Raw genomic sequence first — 20,321 nt, 5'->3', positions numbered from 1 at the left:
GCTTTGGCTTTATCTTAGGCAGAGAACAGGGAAATGCAGTATAAAAGGAGGAAAAAAACATTGGGGAGAGCTAAAATGAAGCAATGAGTTCAGACCACCTGCAGAACTGGGGGCGTAAGAAGCGAAACCAAAGAATGGAAGTGGGACACTATGTGATGGAAGGAACCCTCTAAGAGTAAATCACTTCGGAGCTGTATCAAGAACAACCTGCTTTCCAGGCAGAGAGGAAGTCTGGGCTGGTGGATTGGGAGCGGGGGGGGGGGGAGGAGAATTAGGGATAAAAGAGAAGGAATCAAAAAATTGAATACTTTAAACAGAGAAATGGCTCTAGCCCCAAGCACTGCGGAATAAGACTTGCAAAAAATGAACCCATCTTCAGTTGAAGAACAGATTATATACTAAACCCAAGAAAGTTAATATGCCTGCAGGCTGAAAACCTAATTGCCCCAAATCTCATCTAGCACTTTTTCTGGATTCATTTCATACCTTTGAAGTCTGCCTTTCGCAAGCCATGATGATGCCCTCCCTGCCCCACCCAACCACCCCGTACGCGCACAGTATATACACAGATACCTAGAAAGAATCACAGTGGTGCTTTAATTTATTTTCACTAGCAGACAGATGAAGCAGCGCAGACAGACAGACAGACACTACACCTACCAGAGAATGGTTCTGACAAACAGCAGCCGAAGCGGCTACACGTTTCCAACATCCCTTTCCGCTTCCGGGACCCTGATCTGCGGCAAATGTTTGGGGTAAGTCTGTCACCTTCCTGAGCTAAATAAACATAGAACTGTAGAAAGACCTATGGTCTTCTTGGGAAGGAACTGACTGTGTTCACTCTGTCTTTCACATTATAATTTAGTGGGGGGGGTTTTGCTTCATGTGATATGTGAACCTGGCATTGTGGTTAGTAAAACATAGTTTACAGTTGAATATTTTGTGTGAACCACTAGTGCTGACTTAAGAAACAACGGTTAAAACAGAGTAATATTTAGCACCATTTATAAATTCAGCAAATCAGTCCAAGATAGTGAATATCAATCAAGGTAACAATGTTGGGTCCAAACGTTGCCAGATCTACTTCTTATCTTGATACGGCTTCTACATACTCTTGTTATATCTTTTAATTATCCATGTATCTAAAGGGCCTGCTTCTTGCTTTCATTCCTCTTTGGCAGGAACTCCTATCTGTTCCCTCTGAGCCCCCAGAGCTCTGCAGGCCTTGTGGTGATCAGGGTTCAAGCAGGATTAAACTTGTTTCTCTAAGCATGTCTAGGACATCATGTAATTCAAAGGCTGAGTATTGCATAATGCAGAAAACACCGCCTGTACTTCCAGGAATGATGGTTCCTACCAGCCAGTGGAAACAAAACGGTGTCTGCCTAAGTATGAGTGTAGATCCCAGAAGTTCTTTCTGTGTATGTGTATAAATACTGGTAGTCCTTGTTTACCAAATTTACAACCGCAAATTTGAAAAAAGTAGGTTTACGACTGATCTTCGAAATTGTGGCGGTTGCAAGCATCCCCATAGTTATGGGACCATAATTGGACACCTCACAGCCAGTGTGCATTTACGACAATCACAATGTCCCACGGTCATGTGATCGTTGCCATTTGTAGCCTTCGCAGCCAGCTTCCAACAAGCGAAGTCAGTGGGGAAGCCGACGAGAAATGTCAACTCATAATCACGTGATTTAAAACTGCTGCAGAACAGATGTAGGTTGGGCACAATCAGGTGAACCACGTTGCTTAGAAATGATGTTGCCAACCCTACGTGCAGTCAGTACATATAGTCTTCGACTTACAACAGTTTGTTTAATGACCGTTCAGTTACAACGGCTCTGAGAAATGTGACTTGTGACCGTTTTTCGCTGTTACGACCTTTGCAGCATTCCCCATGTTCATGTCATCAATATTCAGATGCTTGGCACCTGATTCATATTTATGACCGTTGTTGTATCCCAAGGTTATGTGATCACCTTTTGCAACCTTCTCACAAGACAAGACAATGGAGGAGCTGGATTCACTTAACAACCGGCTTACTAACTTATCAACTGCAGTGATTCACTTAGCCACTGGGGCAAGAAAGGTCGTAAAAGGGGGGCTAAGATTCACTTAACGAATGTCTCACGTAACAACAGAACATTGTGGGCTCAATTGTGGTCGTAAATCGAGGACTACCTGTAAATGAGAACTACCTGTATTTGATACTCAAGGAATGTTGAGAGATGTCTGCGTGCCATGCCCTTTGGGAATAAATCAAAGCACAAGGGTTTTCCAAGCCGGGATGGAAAGAAATGATGTCTCCGCTCCCATTTTCACCTTTCCTTCTTCCCCTTTCCCCTGTCCCTCTTTTTCTCCCCCAGCAATTTGGAAAGATCCTGGATGTTGAGATCATTTTCAATGAGCGTGGTTCCAAGGTGGGTTCAACATGTTGGTGTCTGATACAACCCAAATGTCCCTGTAGATGGGTGTTCCCAGGGGCCAGTCTGTCTCCTCCGTTCTGCATCCCTGCCTTTACCACTTCCTTTCTCTGCCACAGGGTGCCTCCTGGTTTCTAACTACCCTTTCCTCACCATCCCTTCAAGCCTGGTGACTTTAGATTTAAGAATGACATGTTGACATTTTAACTTTCCCTCTGAAAATAACTGTGCTAGTTGAAAATAATTAACTAAAGCAATTCTAGATTCGGAGTCCTATAGAAAGAGGAAAAACTGTCAGCCACAAAGCCATCACTAAAAGTAATTTAATGCAGAAAAAGATCACCCTCTCATGGTGAGATTAGAAATTGCTCTAACCAGAGAGAGAGATGGAGGGAGGGAGAGGGAGGGAGAGAGAGAGAGAGAGAGAGAGAAATAAAATAACATAGCATGCTACTTAAGGCAACATGATATTAAGGTTTGGCGGAAACATGTGGATATTTCTTCTTCCCCATAATAGACATGAAAATACACTATTGAATTTTGGTTCCAGGAGATAATTCAGGTATTTTAAGTTTGAAAGAAACTTGGGAAATCCTTTCAGGGCTTAAACTCCTGCTGTTCCATTATTGACTGTAGGAGCTAAACTGAACAGAAGCTGAGCAAGTGTCACATAGTGGTTGAGCATTCTGGAGGGGGCACACCTGGATCTCAACCATCCCTGCAGCCTCTTCACACTTAGGAGGGCCACTGTGTCTCTCTAGCCTAGGTGATATAAATGTAAAGCCAATAGTCGGGGTGGGGGGTGGGGGGTGGGAATAATCCTACACATTTGCAGTCCTTTTGGGTCGTATTGCCCTAATGGAGTGGTGATGCAGATCTTGTCCTGTCCTCTTATTCCTCTCAGTCCTTATCCTCCCTTGTCCTCGCTCCTTCCCCACCCACCCCTGACCCCCTCGCCCGGTCTTTAGGGTGGCTTGGGAAGCTCACATCCTGCCTCTTTTCTCTGCTGCTCCTTACTCACCCCTTCTCTCTGTCCTGTTCCTCCCACCCCCTTTTTTCTTTCTTCATCCTTTTCTCCTTTTCCTATCTCTCTCCCTCCCCCAACCTCTCTCTTTTTCTTTCCTTTTTCCTTTCTCTCCCTCACTCACAGGGTTTTGGGTTTGTAACTTTTGAAACTAGTGCAGATGCCGATCGGGCACGGGAGAAGCTGAACGGCACCATCGTAGAGGGACGCAAAATTGAGGTGCGAACAAATGCACTGCCTGCTCTGCGTCGGGCATTAGGCCTCACACTTGCAACCGCATCACAACCCTTTAAATATATATATATTTAATTATATAATTATATATATCTGTCTCTGGGATTAGCCAGGACAAGCAGGCGGGCGAGTGAATGTTGCATGCCCTGTGCTTTTGATTCTCGTAGGTTGGTTGGTAGGGGAGGATGCAGAAGGGAAGGAAGGCGGAATGTCTCCACCAAGAATCTGCTACATGCAGTCATTTCAGACAATATTAAAGGAAGGAAGAGAAGTATAATGTCCCCAAGCCTCCAAGCTTCCAGAAAATCTGCCTAAATCATCCTGTGCAATTGTCACCTGTCAGAGATTCTTGCCCTTTGCCTTCCCAAAAGGAAGTATAGAGCAATTTCAGAAGAGACCGTGTAGAAGATGCAAAAGACCCTTCTGTGAATGTAGTTCTTGGTAGCTGTTAAGCCCGTTGTTCACACTGGAGCGCTGAATCTGAATCTCTGGCTCATCAGAGTTGTAAGGTAGAGAGATGGTGCTGACATCTGACAATGATGACAATGTGCTGACATCTGACAATGCCCCTGACATCCTCTTCTGCTGGAACTCCCACCCTTTTGTTCTACTGGTTTAATTTCTTAGGTCTCCTCTTGCCTGCATTGCTTAGCCTGTCCAGTTAATATGCATGAAAACTGTCTGTGCAGGGCCCTGCATGCTAGCTGTGAATACAACCCTGGGAAGATAGAGTTTCAGCAGTGGTCCCTTGCAACAAGCCCACCTGGTTCTAATGTTGCACTCCAGTTGATGGCCAGCACCCTAGGAAGGAGCTGTAAGATTAGGTCTCAGAAGGCTAATAATCCAAGATGTCGAGAATTGTAGCGTGGCAAGTAAATTGCCTTTGCTTAGGATGATCGGCCCATAAATCATAGAGGATTTGACAGAAAGCCTTTTGAATCCTGACGTTTTCCTTGAGGTCCAGGGAAGAGGAATTCCACTTGGACCCCCAAAGTCTATCAGTAACCTGGTGCTTGTTTCTCAACAGGTCAACAATGCCACCGCACGGGTCATGACAAACAAAAAGGCAGCTAATCCCTACACAAACGGTAATGGAACAAGGAAGGGTGGTGAAGTGAGTTCAGAGCCAGGCATTCCTGGAAAGGGGGCGGCTTGTTTTCCTCCAGGCCACCCTAGAGGTTGGGGTTGGGGAGGTGTTCTGACTTCTGGTGACGGGCGGGGTGTCTCAAAAAAAAAAAATGCAAAGCATGGATTTGGGTTGTATTTCTGGAAACAGAGATGGCAAGACCAGCAACCAGCCAATACACGAGCAAACAATAGATTTAAGCTTAATGTTAACCGCTCCAATCTTGATTGCAGAAAATATGACTTCAGTAACAGAGTTGTTAATGCTTGGAATACACTACCTGACTCTGTGGTCTCTTTCCAAAATCCCCAAAGCTTCAACCAAAAACTGTCTACTATTGACCTCACCCCATTTCTAAGAGGTCTTAAGGGTTGTGCATAAGAGCACAAGCGTACCTACCATTCCTGCCCTATTGTTTCCTTTCGTTATATCTAATTAATATAGTTATTACATACTCATACTTATATGTATGCTTATATACTGTATAATTATTTCATGCTTATGCTTATATATACTGTGTGATTAAATAAATAAAGCAAGCAAGCAAGCAAGCAACTGCTCCAAATTTTCCCCTTCAAGGGCAATGCCTAATGAGGCTAGCCCGCCCCCTCCAGCCCACTTCTTGGAATGCCATTACTCCCCCTGTTAGGGAGAGCTTAGGAGGGCTGGAGGAGCAATGCTTTCTGACTGCCTCCTTCTTTGTTACCAGGCTGGAAGCTGAACCCTGTAGTGGGCGCCGTCTATGGCCCTGAATTCTATGCAGGTAATGTCTGAATCGGGCCAGATCCATGGACAAGCGTTTATCTCTTAGGGATCTGGCAGGATTACTGACTCTCGTAGCAGAATCTGCTTATTCCTAGAGTGCCACAGGCTATTGCTTGCAAAGAAGAAAGCAAGAAGTCGAAAAGTCGGGGGGGTGGGGGAGAAGGCAGGGTTGAGAGGGGTGCTGGGACTGGGAAATATTAGGTTCAAATTCCTGCTTAGCCATGGGGCTTTCTGCCTAATTTTAGGCAAATCACTATCTTAAAACTTCACTCTAGGATTGGTAGATTATTAACCGGAATCTATAGATACATTATTTAGTAATTTATAGTCAAATGGCAAGGATTTTTGACTCCCCATTGTAAATTAGGGTTCTAGATTGGCCAAATTATAACAGTTCAGAACCAGATTTAGGGTAGTATAAACATGCCATAAAGCATATCACTGAATGTATTCAATGCATCCCACAATATTCTTGGCACAGCTAATATGCTTTTGCACAACATATTCAACACAGCTAAATGGGCCTATGGAATTTATAGCTCAGGATGCTGTGGTTCCTGTTACTCTCTCTCTTAGCATATTGTATGAAGCCAGCCCTCGCATAAAACCATAATCTCATTTGTTTGCTTAGGCCTTAGCATATAAGTAGAGGAATCCTCTACTTGTGGATTGTGTTCACAATCCAACTTGTGTTGTTAGCCTAGGTTTAGGGTTTAATGTGGTGTATGAATCCTGATGGAATTGGATGGGATCCGAGACATTGTTTAGCCCTCACCCCTGCCATCTTGCGCTGTGTTTAGCAGGTGGCTCTGTTTGTAGACTTTATACTCCTTGCAAACAGTTCATTCCTCCATCTGTACTTCACATAACCAGCTTCAGACACTGGTTTGGATAAAAGTAGGGATACAGTAGAGAGAGAAAACTATGTCTGCATCGGTAGTGGGTTGCTCCCGGTTCGCTCCGGTTCTGGAGAGCCGGTAGTAAAAATTTGCTGGCATTCGGAGAACCAGTAGTAATGGCTGGCTGGCCATGCCCCCAAACCGGTTCTCCGATCATCAGAGGTTTATTTTTTTTAACTTTTAAAAGAATCTTTTCTTCAGCCAAAAAAAGGTTTTTAAAAGTAAAAAAAATCCACTGATGATCACATGGCTGAGCAGGGATCATCAGAACCCTTTAAAAGTTTTTTTTTTTTTAACAACCTCTTTGGCCGAAGAGGTTGTTAAAACAAAAGGTTTTAAAAGGCTCCTCTGGCGATCCCAGCTGAGTTAAGAGCTTCTGGGCTGCCATTAGGCAACTTCAGCTGGGATCCTCAGAGGAGCCTTTTAAAATCTTTTTTTCCTCTGGCCCACCCAATCCCCCCTCCTCACTTACCTTATAATTGTTCCTTTCGGGCTGGCAAAGCCATGCTTTACATCAGTTGCATCAGCTAGCAACTGAATCTGCCTGCCTGGAATCCATCTCCTCAGTCAGCAACTGCTTTGCTGGCTGAGGAACTCTGGGAATTGAAGTCCACAAACCTTAAAGTTACTAAGGTTGGAGACACCTGATCTAAAAAATATAAATATAATAAAATAAAATATTTGTGCAGCTTTCTGAGATTTGGTGTGTTTTGGTAGTCTTTCACTCTAACTACACAAACACACAAAATCTCACAAAGCTGTATGTGGCATTTTGTGTGTGTGTGTCAGTTGTGTTGTGTGTCTGTAAAGTGTGAAAGTTGGTTTTTGAGCTTTTTGTGGCTGTGTGAGGTTCCTGCTTGTTGCAGGGGCCATTTTGGGTGAAGTGCAGCTGCTTTTACATTGTGTGTGAGTCTGGTGTGTGTGTGTGTGTATGTGTGTGTGTGTGTGTGTGTGTCCCTTCGCAAGGACTTGGAGGCAGCTCCTCTGAGGAAAAGAGTAGGCGAAGCTCTGGCTGTCCCCCGGGAGAAATCGCCCTGTCTCTGCAGCATTGGTCATGTGACTGAGTGGGCGTGGCCAACTTTATGTCACTCACAGCAAGGCGCCGCCCCACCTTGTCCTGGGTGACTTCAAGTTGGCCACGCCCACTCAGCCACATGCCCACCAAGCCATGCCCACCAAATAAGCCATGCCCACAGAACCGGTAGTAAAAAAATTTGGAACCCACCCCTGGTCTGCATCTGGATTTTATTCTGAAAAAAGAGAACAAATGTGTTTAGAACTGAGACATAATCATATTCTGAAGCTCTAATGCATAATTTTTGATAGAATTATGACAGAGGGTAAAAGTCTTGAAGGCAAATATTTCGAATAGGAACAGAAATACAGAATAACAGAGTTGGAAGGGACCTTGGAGGAATTCTAGTCCAACCCCCTGCTCAAGCAAGAGAACCTATATCATTCCAGGCAAATGGCTTCCAATCTCTTAAAAACTTTCAATGATGGAGCACCACAATTTCTGAAGGCAAGGCAAGCCATTGATTAGTTGTTTTCATTGTCAAGGAATTTCCCTTTAGTTCTAGGTTGGATCTCTCTTTGATAGCTTTCCATCCATAACTTCTTGTCCGGCTTTCAGATGCTTTGGAAAATAGATTAGCCCCTCCCCCTTCTTTGTCACAGCTCCTCAAATATTAAATAGGAAGGAATATTGAATTGATGGGTTGGGTTCATAGGTTATCTGCGAGGAACATACCTGAGGAAGGAGGTGGGAAAAGCTCATCCCTTATTCTTGGAAGGGGAAGGGGGAAATGGAGAACAGAGTTTAAAATCTGGGGCTATTCAAGGCTGGTCCTCATGGTTATTTCTTCCCCTCCTCCAGTGACCGGTTTTCCATATCCAGCCACAGGAACCGCAGTAGCGTACAGGGGAACGCACTTAAGGGGCCGAGGACGCACAGTCTACAACACGTTCCGAGCAGCTCCCCCACCTCCACCCATCCCCACTTACGGAGCGTGAGTATTGAGCAGAGAGGCTGCCTTATAAAGATGGGTGGTTCGGCACTACCAAAAAAGGGCAAAGTTAGATGTGCAATCTTCTCAAGACCCAGAAGATTCTTTCCCATGTGTCTCAGCTCTGGGCAGTGTGATCATTCATCGGTTCCCTATAAGCCATGTTAATTATAAGACATTCCTTCCTGAAGCTTCTCGGTTTGTGGTTCCAGTCTGATTAAGACATAAAGTCTCTGTTGTCCTAGATTTCTGGTCACATGGTTGGAAAATTCAGAGTTATCCTTGGATTTCTCATTGGCCTCAATTTTCCTATAGAGATTCCTACTGATCGTCCCTATTGTCTGGAAATTATGGAAATTATGGCATTTCCGGAGGCCACCATTTTGGTAAGATTAGGCAGAGAATTTACCCCGGTGGCACTGTATATTTCACAGTCAACTCATACAGCCAGAGAAGTCATGTTCCCAGTCATTTCACTTTTTCAACAGGAATTTTCTGTTTCCTTGGCCAGCATCAATTATGCAAGCCAATTAAGTACATGCCGGTGTACTTCGCACAACATATTTATTTTCGTGCTTCCTTCTGAAGCCGATCACCTTCCTTCTTGTGTGGTATAGGCTTCTTTGACTAATTAGACAAACATGAGGGATACAGGAAGGGAAGCATTGCTAGATGATATGTGGAAGCAAATAGATAGCCGTGTTGAAAATCCTATAGCCTCTCTCCCTATCGATCAGAAACCTGATCCTTTTTAAAATGACAAAAATGAAGCAAGAATGTGTGTGACTATTGTGCGGTGCTGCACACACAGCCAAGAGCAGCTATGTCCAGGTTCTCCCCGGAACACCTTGGTGATCTTCCCTGTTGGCTGTCAGGCAGACAGCTCTATCTGTCTATCGCATGAGGCTTGCCTTTGCACCTCTCCTGCTGTCAGGGTAGAGAAAAGCGCCAGAGCCACGAAGGCTCATCTGAGGCGCCTGATCTAGAGTTCCCATCTGGAAGACAGCCAGTCTTGCGGAGTGAGCTTCAAAGAGCCCTGTCCAAAGTAACTCTTTGTCACGGCCACGTTCTTCTTGCTTTTGCAGAGTGGTTTACCAGGACGGATTCTATGGTGCTGAAATTTATGTAAGTCCATCCTTCCAAAGTTTCCTTAGGAGAGCTTCTTTTTTTTTTCCCCCCATTTCCAGTCAAAGCATCCTCTGGTACTCAGGTTCCTGCAGAGACCTGGCGGACTTCGCTGGTAACCAGGCACAGGCCCTTCCAGGAAGGCTGTTCTGTCAAAGAGAAATCCCCCCTGCTTGCTCTTTTCATTAAGTGATGCAAACAGGAGCCAAGGCTGCCAAAACACAGTGGGGAAAACAACCCAGGGCCCAGAGCTCAGGAAGCAGCAGCAGTTGGGCAGCCCCTGAGCCTCCCCCCCCCACCTAAGCTCATCACTCTTCCAAGGCTCATCCCAGCACTTTCCACAGCTGAGGGAGGTGAAGGGTGGAAAAGGAAGGCTTGAAATCACACTTCCCTGACTGCTTGCCTGCATGTCTGGCAGCTGGAGAGGGGAAGCAGGCTACCTGTGAGGGTGGGGCGAGGGGTGCATCCGCTCCTACGAAGGGCAGGATTTATTTTCTGGCCTGGTGTCAGCCTGCCGGGTTATACAGCAGCATTTCCCCTCCATATTTAAAGTGCTCTGGGCAATACTTCAGGCACACACTGACAGATTTATCAGAGGCGACATCTCGTTAACACCGCCACCCACTAGGGAGGTGACATTCTCTCCTCAGCATGTTTAATTTCTGCAGGTTAATGGTAGCAAGGCCCCCAGGGAATGCTAATGAGATTGGAGAGGGGCTGGGCCTGTGGGTACATATCTCCCTCCTAGCCAGCACCTGAAATCCCCCAAAAGATGTGCCCTTCTGCAGTCGCGCCATCACCCCCTAATGCTTGTCTCTCTCATCTACTCCAGGGGGGCTATGCGGCCTACAGATACGCCCAGCCTGCGGCAGCGGCAGCAACAGCTTACAGCGACAGGTAAGCCGCCTTCCTCCTTGGTGTCTGGTCCCCTTAACAGCCCATCGCTTGGATGCAGGGATTCGCAATGGCGTCAGTAGGAATTGTTACTGATGCATCAGGGTGTGGAGAAAAGGGACACCGCTGCTTTCGCTCAGAAACGTTTTCCAACGTTTCCCCATGGACTGGTTTGCCCAGGGGCAGAGAGGAATATTGGAAGTCCTGGCAGACCCTGAAAAAAGCAGCAGAGTCCACAACACTCAAAAGGGCTGGGAGCTGCTTTGTCCACAGTGCAAAGAGTCTCTGGTCTGAGCAATGCCTCATCTTGGTCCCTGCTCTTGTTCCCCTCTCCTGCTCTTCACAAGCAACCATTGCCTCTCTCCCCCCTTTCTTTATACTTTTTACTGAAATGTGTGCGCTTTCCGGCTTGCCAGTATACAGAACTTCATGCTGATAAGATGAATGGTTATATTGAAGTGGCCTGCATTTGGAGAGGTTATGTTGTTAAACGGAGTCTCTCGGAGGCAACAAGACAACTCAATTAATCCTTTGTGCTTATCTTCCTTTTCTAAACACAATTATTACAAGGGGGAGGGGGGGTAGGAAACATTGAAGGGGCGTTTAGTTTTGATTGTTTATTCAGCCAAGCGCTTTTTCAATGTGGCTCCACAAAATAGGGGCTGGAGCAGAGCGGCCACACTTTCCGCAAGAAGTCACTTCCCTGGGCTCCAAGAAAATTCTGATCATGCACCAAAGACATTTCATTCAAAGCAAAGTTGCTTTTCCACACCGCGGGGCCTTTTCACTGCAGTTATCGAAGCCAAAACAATTCTGCAAAATCAAGTAGCACTTCTTCACACAGGCCTAGTTATTACAGTGGTAGCTGCTGAAGCTTTATTTGGGAAGTGGGAGAGACTATTTTCTTAATCAGGTATTTATTGACATGCAATATTCTTATCATCCTACTCCCTTTACATGTTTTAGCATCCTTTTAAAAAATGACTGTCATTTAATTAGGTTAGCAGTAGATTATTATTCTGCTGTTAATGAAAAACAGGTTAAAGATGCACAACAAAGTAATAACTGAATAAATAAATATGAAGGATGTGAAAATATTATGAGAAACAATAATTATAAGGGGCTTAAATAAGAAATATTGGGATAAAACTGGGGAGGAGTGACCCCGTGCAAGAAATGTTACTAGCAAAGCAGTACATTTTTATCAGTGGTACACATTTATTTCTGCTCAGAAACCTTTCCTAAAAAACATTTTTTATTCTCCTGGTTTCTATATTTGTATTATCATGCTCAGTAAAGCAATGTGTGTGTTCAGCTGTTCAGTTCCACTTAAAATGCACATATGCTGTGTTAATTCATAGGGAGATATCATAAAAAGTGTGCAGTACCCTCATTAAGAAAGGAAGCTATAAACTAAGGGTTCTTCCACATGGCAGCTTTTAATTGCTTGCCTTCCATGTAGAAACCTGCAGGAAACAAAACCTTTCCAGATTTCAAACTCCAAATTTCCTCCTTTTTGGCCATGATGGTGGCCTGGTGCTCATTTCAGGCTGTGTTTACTGTAGTCCCAGTTGGTGGATGTTCCCACTTCTTGACAACTTTCTTTCCATGGGGGATATTTCGGGACACTGGTTTCCATTGGAACATGTTTAATATGAGCCCCTCCCTTACGTTTGGACCAGTGGACCAGAAGAAAAGAGAAGTATCACAGTTTTCTCATTCTTCTAGTCAGTTGAAAGGAATCGCAACTCTTGCGAATTTGATCTAGTTAAACAAAAACCAAAAGATCCTTGTTTCCCTCCCATTCCACCAATTATTTAAAAAAGAAAAAAGCTTAGCCTTTCACCATTCTACTAGCCAGCTTCTTTTTAAAAAAAATGCCAGTGTTTCACCAGATCTCCTGCAAAAACAAAGACAAAAATTACCGCTTTTCTGGTCCAGACTTTGCAGAAAGGGGCAGCCCACCCAGCCACCCAGGGCAGAATGGTCAGGAGGAGTGCAGGATGGCCAGGGAAGCAGGATCATTCCTACCACCTGGCACGGTTTACCCTTAGAATAGAGGCATTGGCCTACAGTGAAATGAAGCTCAGCAATTGACCAACCAAATAAGTCAGAAAACACATTTAATAAGTGTCTGGGAGAAAAAACCAGGGAAGTGGCCTTCCTGGTGGATTGAGGGTGTTGCGTGTTTCTGCCCTCGAAAGATGGTTAGTGATTATACTTGCATTGGGACAAGCTGGTCTTGCCAATCAGATTTAACATTCACATCTGACAAGGAACATGCATGTGGTCTTATATGGTGACACTCTCAGCAGAGCCCTATAGCACTGTAGCCCTGTAAAGTAGGTCATTGTTAATACTCTGGTACTGATGAATACTAACCTACTGTACAGTTTCAGGATTAAAAGTTGACTCAAGCTTCCTTTCTGTGACACACTTCTTGATCTTAACCAAACGGTCCAGAAGCAATGATTTCTATGTCATACACATAATTTCCTTGGCAACAGTATAGAAGCGGATTAGCAGTGCCCAATTCCAGAATGTCTTTCTGATTTCTCAGTCTAACCTGGGAATTCCTGGTGGTCTCCCATCCAGAGAATAACAAGTTCCAATCTTTTTTGCCTTTTCAAAATCAGCCAGCACTGACTAGATGCTGCTACCTTCTGTTACATTGTTTACAGATAAGAAATCCTAAGGATTCTTATGATAAAATCTTCTTAGAATGTTAGTTTTTCCTATATTCGTGTTAATTCCATTCTTCACTTGAGGTTGTTGGTCAAAGAGTTTCTGAAATTTTAGCTGTTAGTTGTTTATTCATTTCTCATGTTTTCTTTCTCCCCCTCATAAAATCCTCACATACTGTAATTTCTTCCTTTTGGCTCATAAAACCCAATATTGACAAAAGATCTGCTCCAACTTCATCCACAGCCCGGAAACAATTATTTACATTTTGTGTGTACCTTACAAAACCAGTTCTAATCAGCACGACCCAGTCACCCAGGCACTCCTACTTTTCCTTTGATTAAAATAAATAGTGATCTGTGCCATCATAGAATTGCAGGAAGCACACAAGAAGTTAAACAAGGATAATGTGGAAGAGCTGCAGCTGGGATGACTCTACCCCACATCCTTTGGCTGCCAAATGGTTTTATTCCTTCCCTCCTGGGAAAACAAATACTCTTTTCCTGCTTCTGGGTTACACACTTTCTGCCCTGCAAATCCAACCTTCACAATCTCTGTTTGCACAACTAGAAAAGCAATCCTAAGGTAGTTTTCTGAGGTACAAAATGCACAGAACTGAAGAAGAAATCCAAAATTCCTTGCAGACCTCAAAGAGACAATCATAAGACTACACAGTTGGGGGCCCTGTCCTGCCAACTTCCCCCAACCCGCCAAAGAAGGCTTGGCCTCTTCTTGTTTAGGCTACAGTGATACCTGTACATTTGGGGGGCATTAATATCTTTCTAGGAAAGGACATCCTTACAATGACCTGCTTGTTCATCTAGAAACCGATCCTTTCCTTCTCCCTTCCGAAATTGCATCCCAGAGAAAAAGGGGATGAGGATTGTCAATTAAAAAAAGTAGTTTTTAAATTCTAGCCCTCTCCTTTTTGAGACGCTTGTAGTTTGAAATGATCTCTCTCTGGGGCGGGGAATTGGAGCAATTCACTACTGGGTCATTTTCCCCAATTGGCATCCCCCAAACAATGCTGGAAAAGCAACCGCTGGCGTTCCCAAGCAGCATGGCTTTAAGGCTGGGGATGTTGTCCTAGCACATTTGGTGGACACCCACTTGGGAAAAGTAACTTGGGGGGGTCTTTGCTAAAAGTTCAGTGAACATTTCTTGTCGTTTCTTCTGTGTTTATCATGACTTGAAGCAAAGTTAATGATGACTGGGGCCTGATTCATGGTTTTTTGAACACTTAGGGTTGGCAACTCAGCGATTCCTCAGTTTCTAACGCTGCCCCCTGTGTTCGCTCCTAGTTACGGCAGAGTTTATGCAGCTGCAGACCCTTACCACCACACTATTGGCCCTGCTGCCACCTACAGCATCGGCACCATGGTAAGAAGGGGGCCTTCTATCCCATTGTGCATAGCCATCCAGACCTTGGGGGGGAGGAATGTGGGCGGTCAAGTTGGGTACTTGGGAAAAGAGGAAGAAAGATTTGGGATGTCTCTGGGGGACACTGACACTCGGATCTCAGCTGCAGTCCTATTAACCAGCTCTCCAGGGCCAGAGAAACCCTAATCAGAAAGATTCTTAGAGAAGAAGCACACATCTAGGGCTGGGCCTAGCCCTGGCTTCCCTCATTGCCTGGGGGGCGGGCACATAATAGAAAGGATGGCTTCCTGAACAAGTGATGCCCTTCTTAAAAGCCACCTGAAGTGAGCAGCAGCTTGTGCAGGTGTAAGGGACCCTCCGTTCAGAAGCAGTGCTTTAAGGAGCAGATACTTTAGGAAGTGGGTTGGAGCTGAGCAAGGTGTGCCTGCACAGGGGCTCTTCCCAAAAGCCAACCCACCCCCTCCATCCTTCCTGTTTCTGAACACACTTCCACATCTGGTTCCTGCAGTGATGCCTCCTTGTGATTAGGTCTCTAGGCAGCATCAAAGAGGAGAAAGTTTTCAAGCCATCCTGTAATCCCCTTTGCCCATCAGGGCCTTCCTAGCAGAGGTGGGTTTCAGTAGGTTCTGACCAGTTCTGGAGAATCGGTAGCGGAAATTTTGAGTAGTTCGGAGAACTGGTGGTAAAAATTCTGACTGGCTCTGCCCCCATCTATTCTCTGCCTCCCGAGTCCCAGCTGCTCGGGAGGAAATTGGGGATTTTTCAGTAACCTTCCCCTGGAGTGGGAAGGGAATGGTGATTTTACAGTATCCATCCCCTGCCACACCCACCAAGCCATGCCCACTAAGCCACACTCACAGAACCTGTAGTAAAAAAAATTTGAAACCCACCACTGCTTCCTAGTGATACCACGAGAAATTCCACCAACTCACAGATTTGCATTGAACCCTCAACCCTCAGAAGGGGGAGAATACTGAGAGGGAGGCATCTGTCTAGATTAAGGGAAACTGAGGCATGGTTTTGCAAGGCCCTTGCTTCCTTTACCCATGGAAGGATTTGTAGCAAAGTGCTAGGCACCTGCCCCCAAAGCACCATTTTACTTTACTTCACTTTTTTAAAATGCATATCAGCCTCATCCGTCTGGATAGTTTTCCTGTGAAGTCTGCCCCAAGGCAGCTTTGCATTCTGGGAGGTTAAGCCCTACCCCCCCATCTCTCCCCCACTGCTCCCATTTCCTCAGAAGAAGTTCTCTGCCAGCCTCAGTGCCCACCCCCATATTGGCTCCAAGGACAGGGCAGGAATGGGCTGTGCCTCTCCTTTATACTGATTGGCTTTTTCTCCATCTTTGATGTTGCAGGCTAGTCTATACCGAGGAGGGTACAGCCGCTTCACTCCCTACTAGCAAGACAGACCCAGACCCTCCTCACAGTAGTAACACTGACTGCTCCTTAGAAATCCAACCAAAACCCCGTGGACATGGGCCCCTGTCCCCTGCTGCTGGCCCTCGGCAGCCTAAATCACCCATCTCTTTACCTCAAGCCGCCTGCCATGCCTCTCTTCCCACTTGTCTCTGATGGTGTATTGGCCACGTTTGTGTCATTTTGCAAAGCAGCCAGCCAGGGAGCTGGGACAGGTGCCTGCTTTTACCAAACAAACACAAACACACACACACACACACATCCATCCCAACAAGATAACCTCCAGGAACTCCCCTGCCTCCTATAGAGCCGCCCAGTGTCTGAGTTCTCCTGTTAGATCAAGTCCCATGACAGCCTTTGGGATACTATTGGAGGAGGCCCCTGTAAGGCCTCCTGCACCATTTCTGGTCTCACACTTCTAAAGGAGAGGCTCTGGCCAAAGGAACTCAGGATATCGTCCCCCCTCAGGTGCATTGGCCCTTCTTCTCCCTCACACAAAGGCAGGGCAAAAGTGCCAGGCGGGAAGCACCCCAGTTCCTGTCCATAGGGGAAAGATGGGCCAGCTTAGGCCTTGTGTCAATCAGAGGGGCATCTTTCTCCCTCTTTTGCAAGGGGTGAAAAACTGAGTTCCCCTCTTCCCATTGGGAAATGAGTGAGGGATGTACTGCTAGGATGGCCTTGGAAGAGACTGGGAGGTATTTTGGAGAATGTGCAGCGAATAGGAGACCCCACAGGTCCCCTCAGGGCCTAGCATGTAGGTCTCTGAGGGAACTGACTGCGTTCGGGCCCTGGGAGGGGCCGAGCAAACCCAGCTTCCTTCCACAATGCTGGCTACCAGTTCCATGCTGGGCTTGGGTAACTTTCCTCATCACTGATTTTGCTGAGCAAAATGGGCCCACGGCTGTGTACAAAAGGGACCTGCAAAGCTTAAAGATATTTGGGACCCCAGTTCCCAAATCTAACATTCTGGACCAGTACACACAGAGAGAGCGGAAAGCGCTTCCCTGCCTTCTCCTTCTGCCCCGTTTCCCCCCAGGCCACAGCCTGCAGGTTGCTCCATAGAACATTCTGCCTTTGTTTTCTGTTGTAGTGAAACCTTCAGCTGTTTCCTTCTGGGACCAGGAAGGGCACAAAACATTTTTTTTTAAAGCAAAGCAACAAACAATTACAAAACTAACAAGCCAAGCGACTGAGTGAAAGCCCCCTTCTGTCCACACATGCGCCCCAAGCGACAGGCCAGCCGGAGCGCAACTACCGACAGTCTGCCCGGACAGATGGACGGCAGGGCAGCCCCATGCAGACTCCACAATGCCGTCCGCATCAGGAGACCCGTGCCCTGCTCCTCCCTGCTGCAGACCACGGGGCCAGGAGGGACAGGTACTGACACAGACTGGAATCTGCAGGCCCCAGGCCATCACGTCTTCCTTCCAGCCCTCCTGAAGACCTGCGGCCCTTCCAGACCGCAGAAGACGCCATGAGCGCCCGGCAGGGCTAGCCGTCCTGCTTCTTGCATCCCAGAAGTTCCCAGTGTTTTCACGCTTAGCTGGTTCATCCGTTGGTCAAATCGGCAAGCCTTGGATTCCTGTACGGTGTAGGGCCAGGCTGAGGGCTTCTGGGGTACGCCGGTGGATGGGCACCCCAGGTTTTCAAGGGGGGTTTCTTTGAAGAAGTTGCACTTTCCTCTCCCCCTGAGGATCCCGGCTCCCATCGGCCCACAAGACAGCGAGCTCCACCCCTGCAGCTGTCCTTGGGGGAGGCCTGGCTGAACTCAGAGCTGAGAATGTCTGAGATCTCCAGGTCTCCCCCAGAACCTCCCACCCTGCTCCGGAGGGCCGAGAAACGCCTCCCCCTCCATCACACTGAAGCCAGGGTGCTGGGCAAGCATTTCCTCAAGGACTGTGTGGCTGGCAAGGGAGAGCAGCGTAGCCCCCAGCTGGGGAGGGGGCCAGGCTGGGCACCAGGGCATTCGGAGAAAGAACCGTTTTGCTACACCAACCAAGCTGCGCCACCGCCGCTGCTGCTGCCGCCACCGCCGCTGCCACCCAGGGTTTCCTCCCTGCCCACAGCCCTTCATGGGAGGAGTGCATGTCCCATTACCCGCCCACCCCACCCCACCCCACCCCAGAGCCAGATGGACTCAGGGCCTCCTCCCTGCTCCTGACCTCCCCTTGGCTTAGTCATCTCATGAAACCTCACTTTCTATTCAGCATTAAAGCTCCTGACATGCCAGCAACCAGATGATCCTCCTTTTCTATTCCCGTTGTATATAGCCCCACCTTTGCCACTCCTGCCCCCTTGTACAATCCCCCCCTCCCATTTGCTACCCCCTCTCCCACCCTGGGAGCATCAGCTACCCACCCCATTCTATATGCTTCAAAAGTGTGACCATTCAAATAAACAGTATTTATTATTATTATTATTATTATTATTATTATTATTATTATTATTATTATTATTATTATTTATTAATAAAGGTTTCTTTCTTCAATGAGGATGGCTCAAGATTTTGATTGGGAGGTGGTTAAATGTGATGAAGGGTGCAAACAGGGAGGAACCTGGGAAGTTTCAAAATACAGGCTGCTCTAGGAGGGTCTACCACAACTCATCATGGACAACTTGGCACAGACAACTTGCATGACCAGTTCACCACAGGACAAGATTTACACTAATAGCGAAGAAATAATGGAATAGAATCATTAAAGAAAGGATGCCAAAGGAGGGACAAAATGAAATGTGAATGACAAAAATTAAAATAAGGATTTATTTTAAATAATTAAATTGAATTGTGGAATTGTCCCATGGAAAGTTGGCCATGGCGAGTTGTCCTGCAGCGAGTTGGCCGTGAGTTAACTGTGGTAAGTTGGCCATAGCGAGTTGACTGTGGCGAGTTGGAAGAGGCGGATGTATGATAAAAATCCTAGACAGGAGAAAACCAGGGACAGAAAGCAAATCTTTTCTAGTAGGCAGTACAAGAAATCTTGCAGCGAATGGGTTCATGTGCCTAAACTACTAACATCCTGAAGAACATTTCTGGCTAACGTGTCAAGGCCACCCAATCGTCTTGCTGCATCCTTTTCCCTTCCCTTTAATCTAATTCAGGTCATTGGCTCAGCTTTGACCCAACTCATTCTGCTAATTTTACTGCAACCCTCTTGGGCTGGACAGAGCGGAGAAGCTCTGATTAGATGCTCCAAAGCATTGGGTGTATGAGATGTGCCTTTTAAAAATCCCACTTCTAAGCACTGTGGATCGACACCTTTTTTGCATCTATATTGAGCTCTCCCAACCTAATTAGGGCAGAAGACCAAGACTAGATACAGGAAAGGGGGACTAGAAGAGATATTGGCCACACTAATTCTCTTGGATTGAGAAAATCCTATTTGCCTATTGGGGAAATGATCTTGTTTACATTTGCTGAATCAAGAGAAATATTCTCCCCATTAGGCTTGTACACTAGGGCCAGTGATCTGGGAGCGCACAAACACACACACACACACACACACACACACACACCACCACACCACCTCCCATGCTTCCTCTGTCTGCTGCCCATGTCCAAGATAGGTGGGGAAAGGCATTGGGCAGCCCCAGACTCATTGCCCTGCAAGCATCCTTCTGGTTCACAAGTGCAGCTCCTTCAAAGGGATTCATAATATTTTGCATCCCTTCATAGCAAGGACTTTTTGCATCGATCAGTTGGTTATATGTTGACTGAATTATATTAGTCCCCATAAATAGCATTTATTTCCTTCTACACCTTAGACTCCTATCATTTCTATCACTTCCACATAAGTATCTGAAAGAATTGGGTTGCGGGGTGAGCTGGGCGGTAAAGTCAAGATGGCAACCACAACTGCACAAATGAAACAACTGCTCTCTCTTGTGTGTGGCATGACCTCACCCCTGCCCTGCAGACACCACTGACCTCCAACTGTAGTTCTGTCTTCGTATGGAAGTCATCTCACTCTGAATCAATTCCTATCACTCTGGAAATGCCTGGAAGTTGCAAGCCGTGCAAAATCGGGCTAGAAAACTTAACTGGTGCAAGTTACAAAGATCCTATGTCACCTTGTATGGAGAACATGGACAGTAGTGATCTGTTACTGGGCCCAGTTTCAGGGGCTGAGACTGATGGCTAAGGGAGCCAATTCTTTCCTTGCCCATTTGTTTAGCTATGCAGATCCGCAGGAGAAACCCTTTTAAAGGGACATTTTTAGCTGCCTTGAATGTTTATCAGAGTAGAAAGAGCGGGTGTAAAAGAAATACTCAGATGGGGCCATAGAAGGGGAGGATGAAAACTCTTAGCAGATTTCTGTATCAGAGTTCACTGCCCACCAGCTCC

At 46.3% G+C, this 20,321-nt stretch overlaps 1 protein-coding gene across 1 annotated transcript in view; it reads left to right on the top strand.

The window, feature by feature from the left end:
• The window catches only part of RBFOX3 (RNA binding fox-1 homolog 3), a 68,054-nt gene extending 52,012 nt beyond the window's left edge, over positions 1 to 16,042 (top strand). Inside the window, exons 3-12 of the mRNA XM_058167190.1 lie at positions 615 to 755; positions 2,370 to 2,423; positions 3,577 to 3,669; positions 4,712 to 4,772; positions 5,520 to 5,573; positions 8,351 to 8,483; positions 9,566 to 9,605; positions 10,438 to 10,502; positions 14,483 to 14,561; positions 15,919 to 16,042. Coding sequence (XP_058023173.1) covers positions 615 to 755; positions 2,370 to 2,423; positions 3,577 to 3,669; positions 4,712 to 4,772; positions 5,520 to 5,573; positions 8,351 to 8,483; positions 9,566 to 9,605; positions 10,438 to 10,502; positions 14,483 to 14,561; positions 15,919 to 15,963 — 765 coding nt within the window. The 3' untranslated portion in view covers positions 15,964 to 16,042. The remainder of the gene's footprint in view (positions 1 to 614; positions 756 to 2,369; positions 2,424 to 3,576; positions 3,670 to 4,711; positions 4,773 to 5,519; positions 5,574 to 8,350; positions 8,484 to 9,565; positions 9,606 to 10,437; positions 10,503 to 14,482; positions 14,562 to 15,918) is intronic.
• The last annotated feature ends 4,279 nt before the right edge of the window (positions 16,043 to 20,321 follow it).

Source organism: Ahaetulla prasina, chromosome 2 (genome assembly GCF_028640845.1).
Source record: "Ahaetulla prasina isolate Xishuangbanna chromosome 2, ASM2864084v1, whole genome shotgun sequence".
Lineage (NCBI taxonomy): Eukaryota > Metazoa > Chordata > Lepidosauria > Squamata > Colubridae > Ahaetulla > Ahaetulla prasina.
This window is presented reverse-complemented; position numbering and strand designations above follow the sequence as displayed.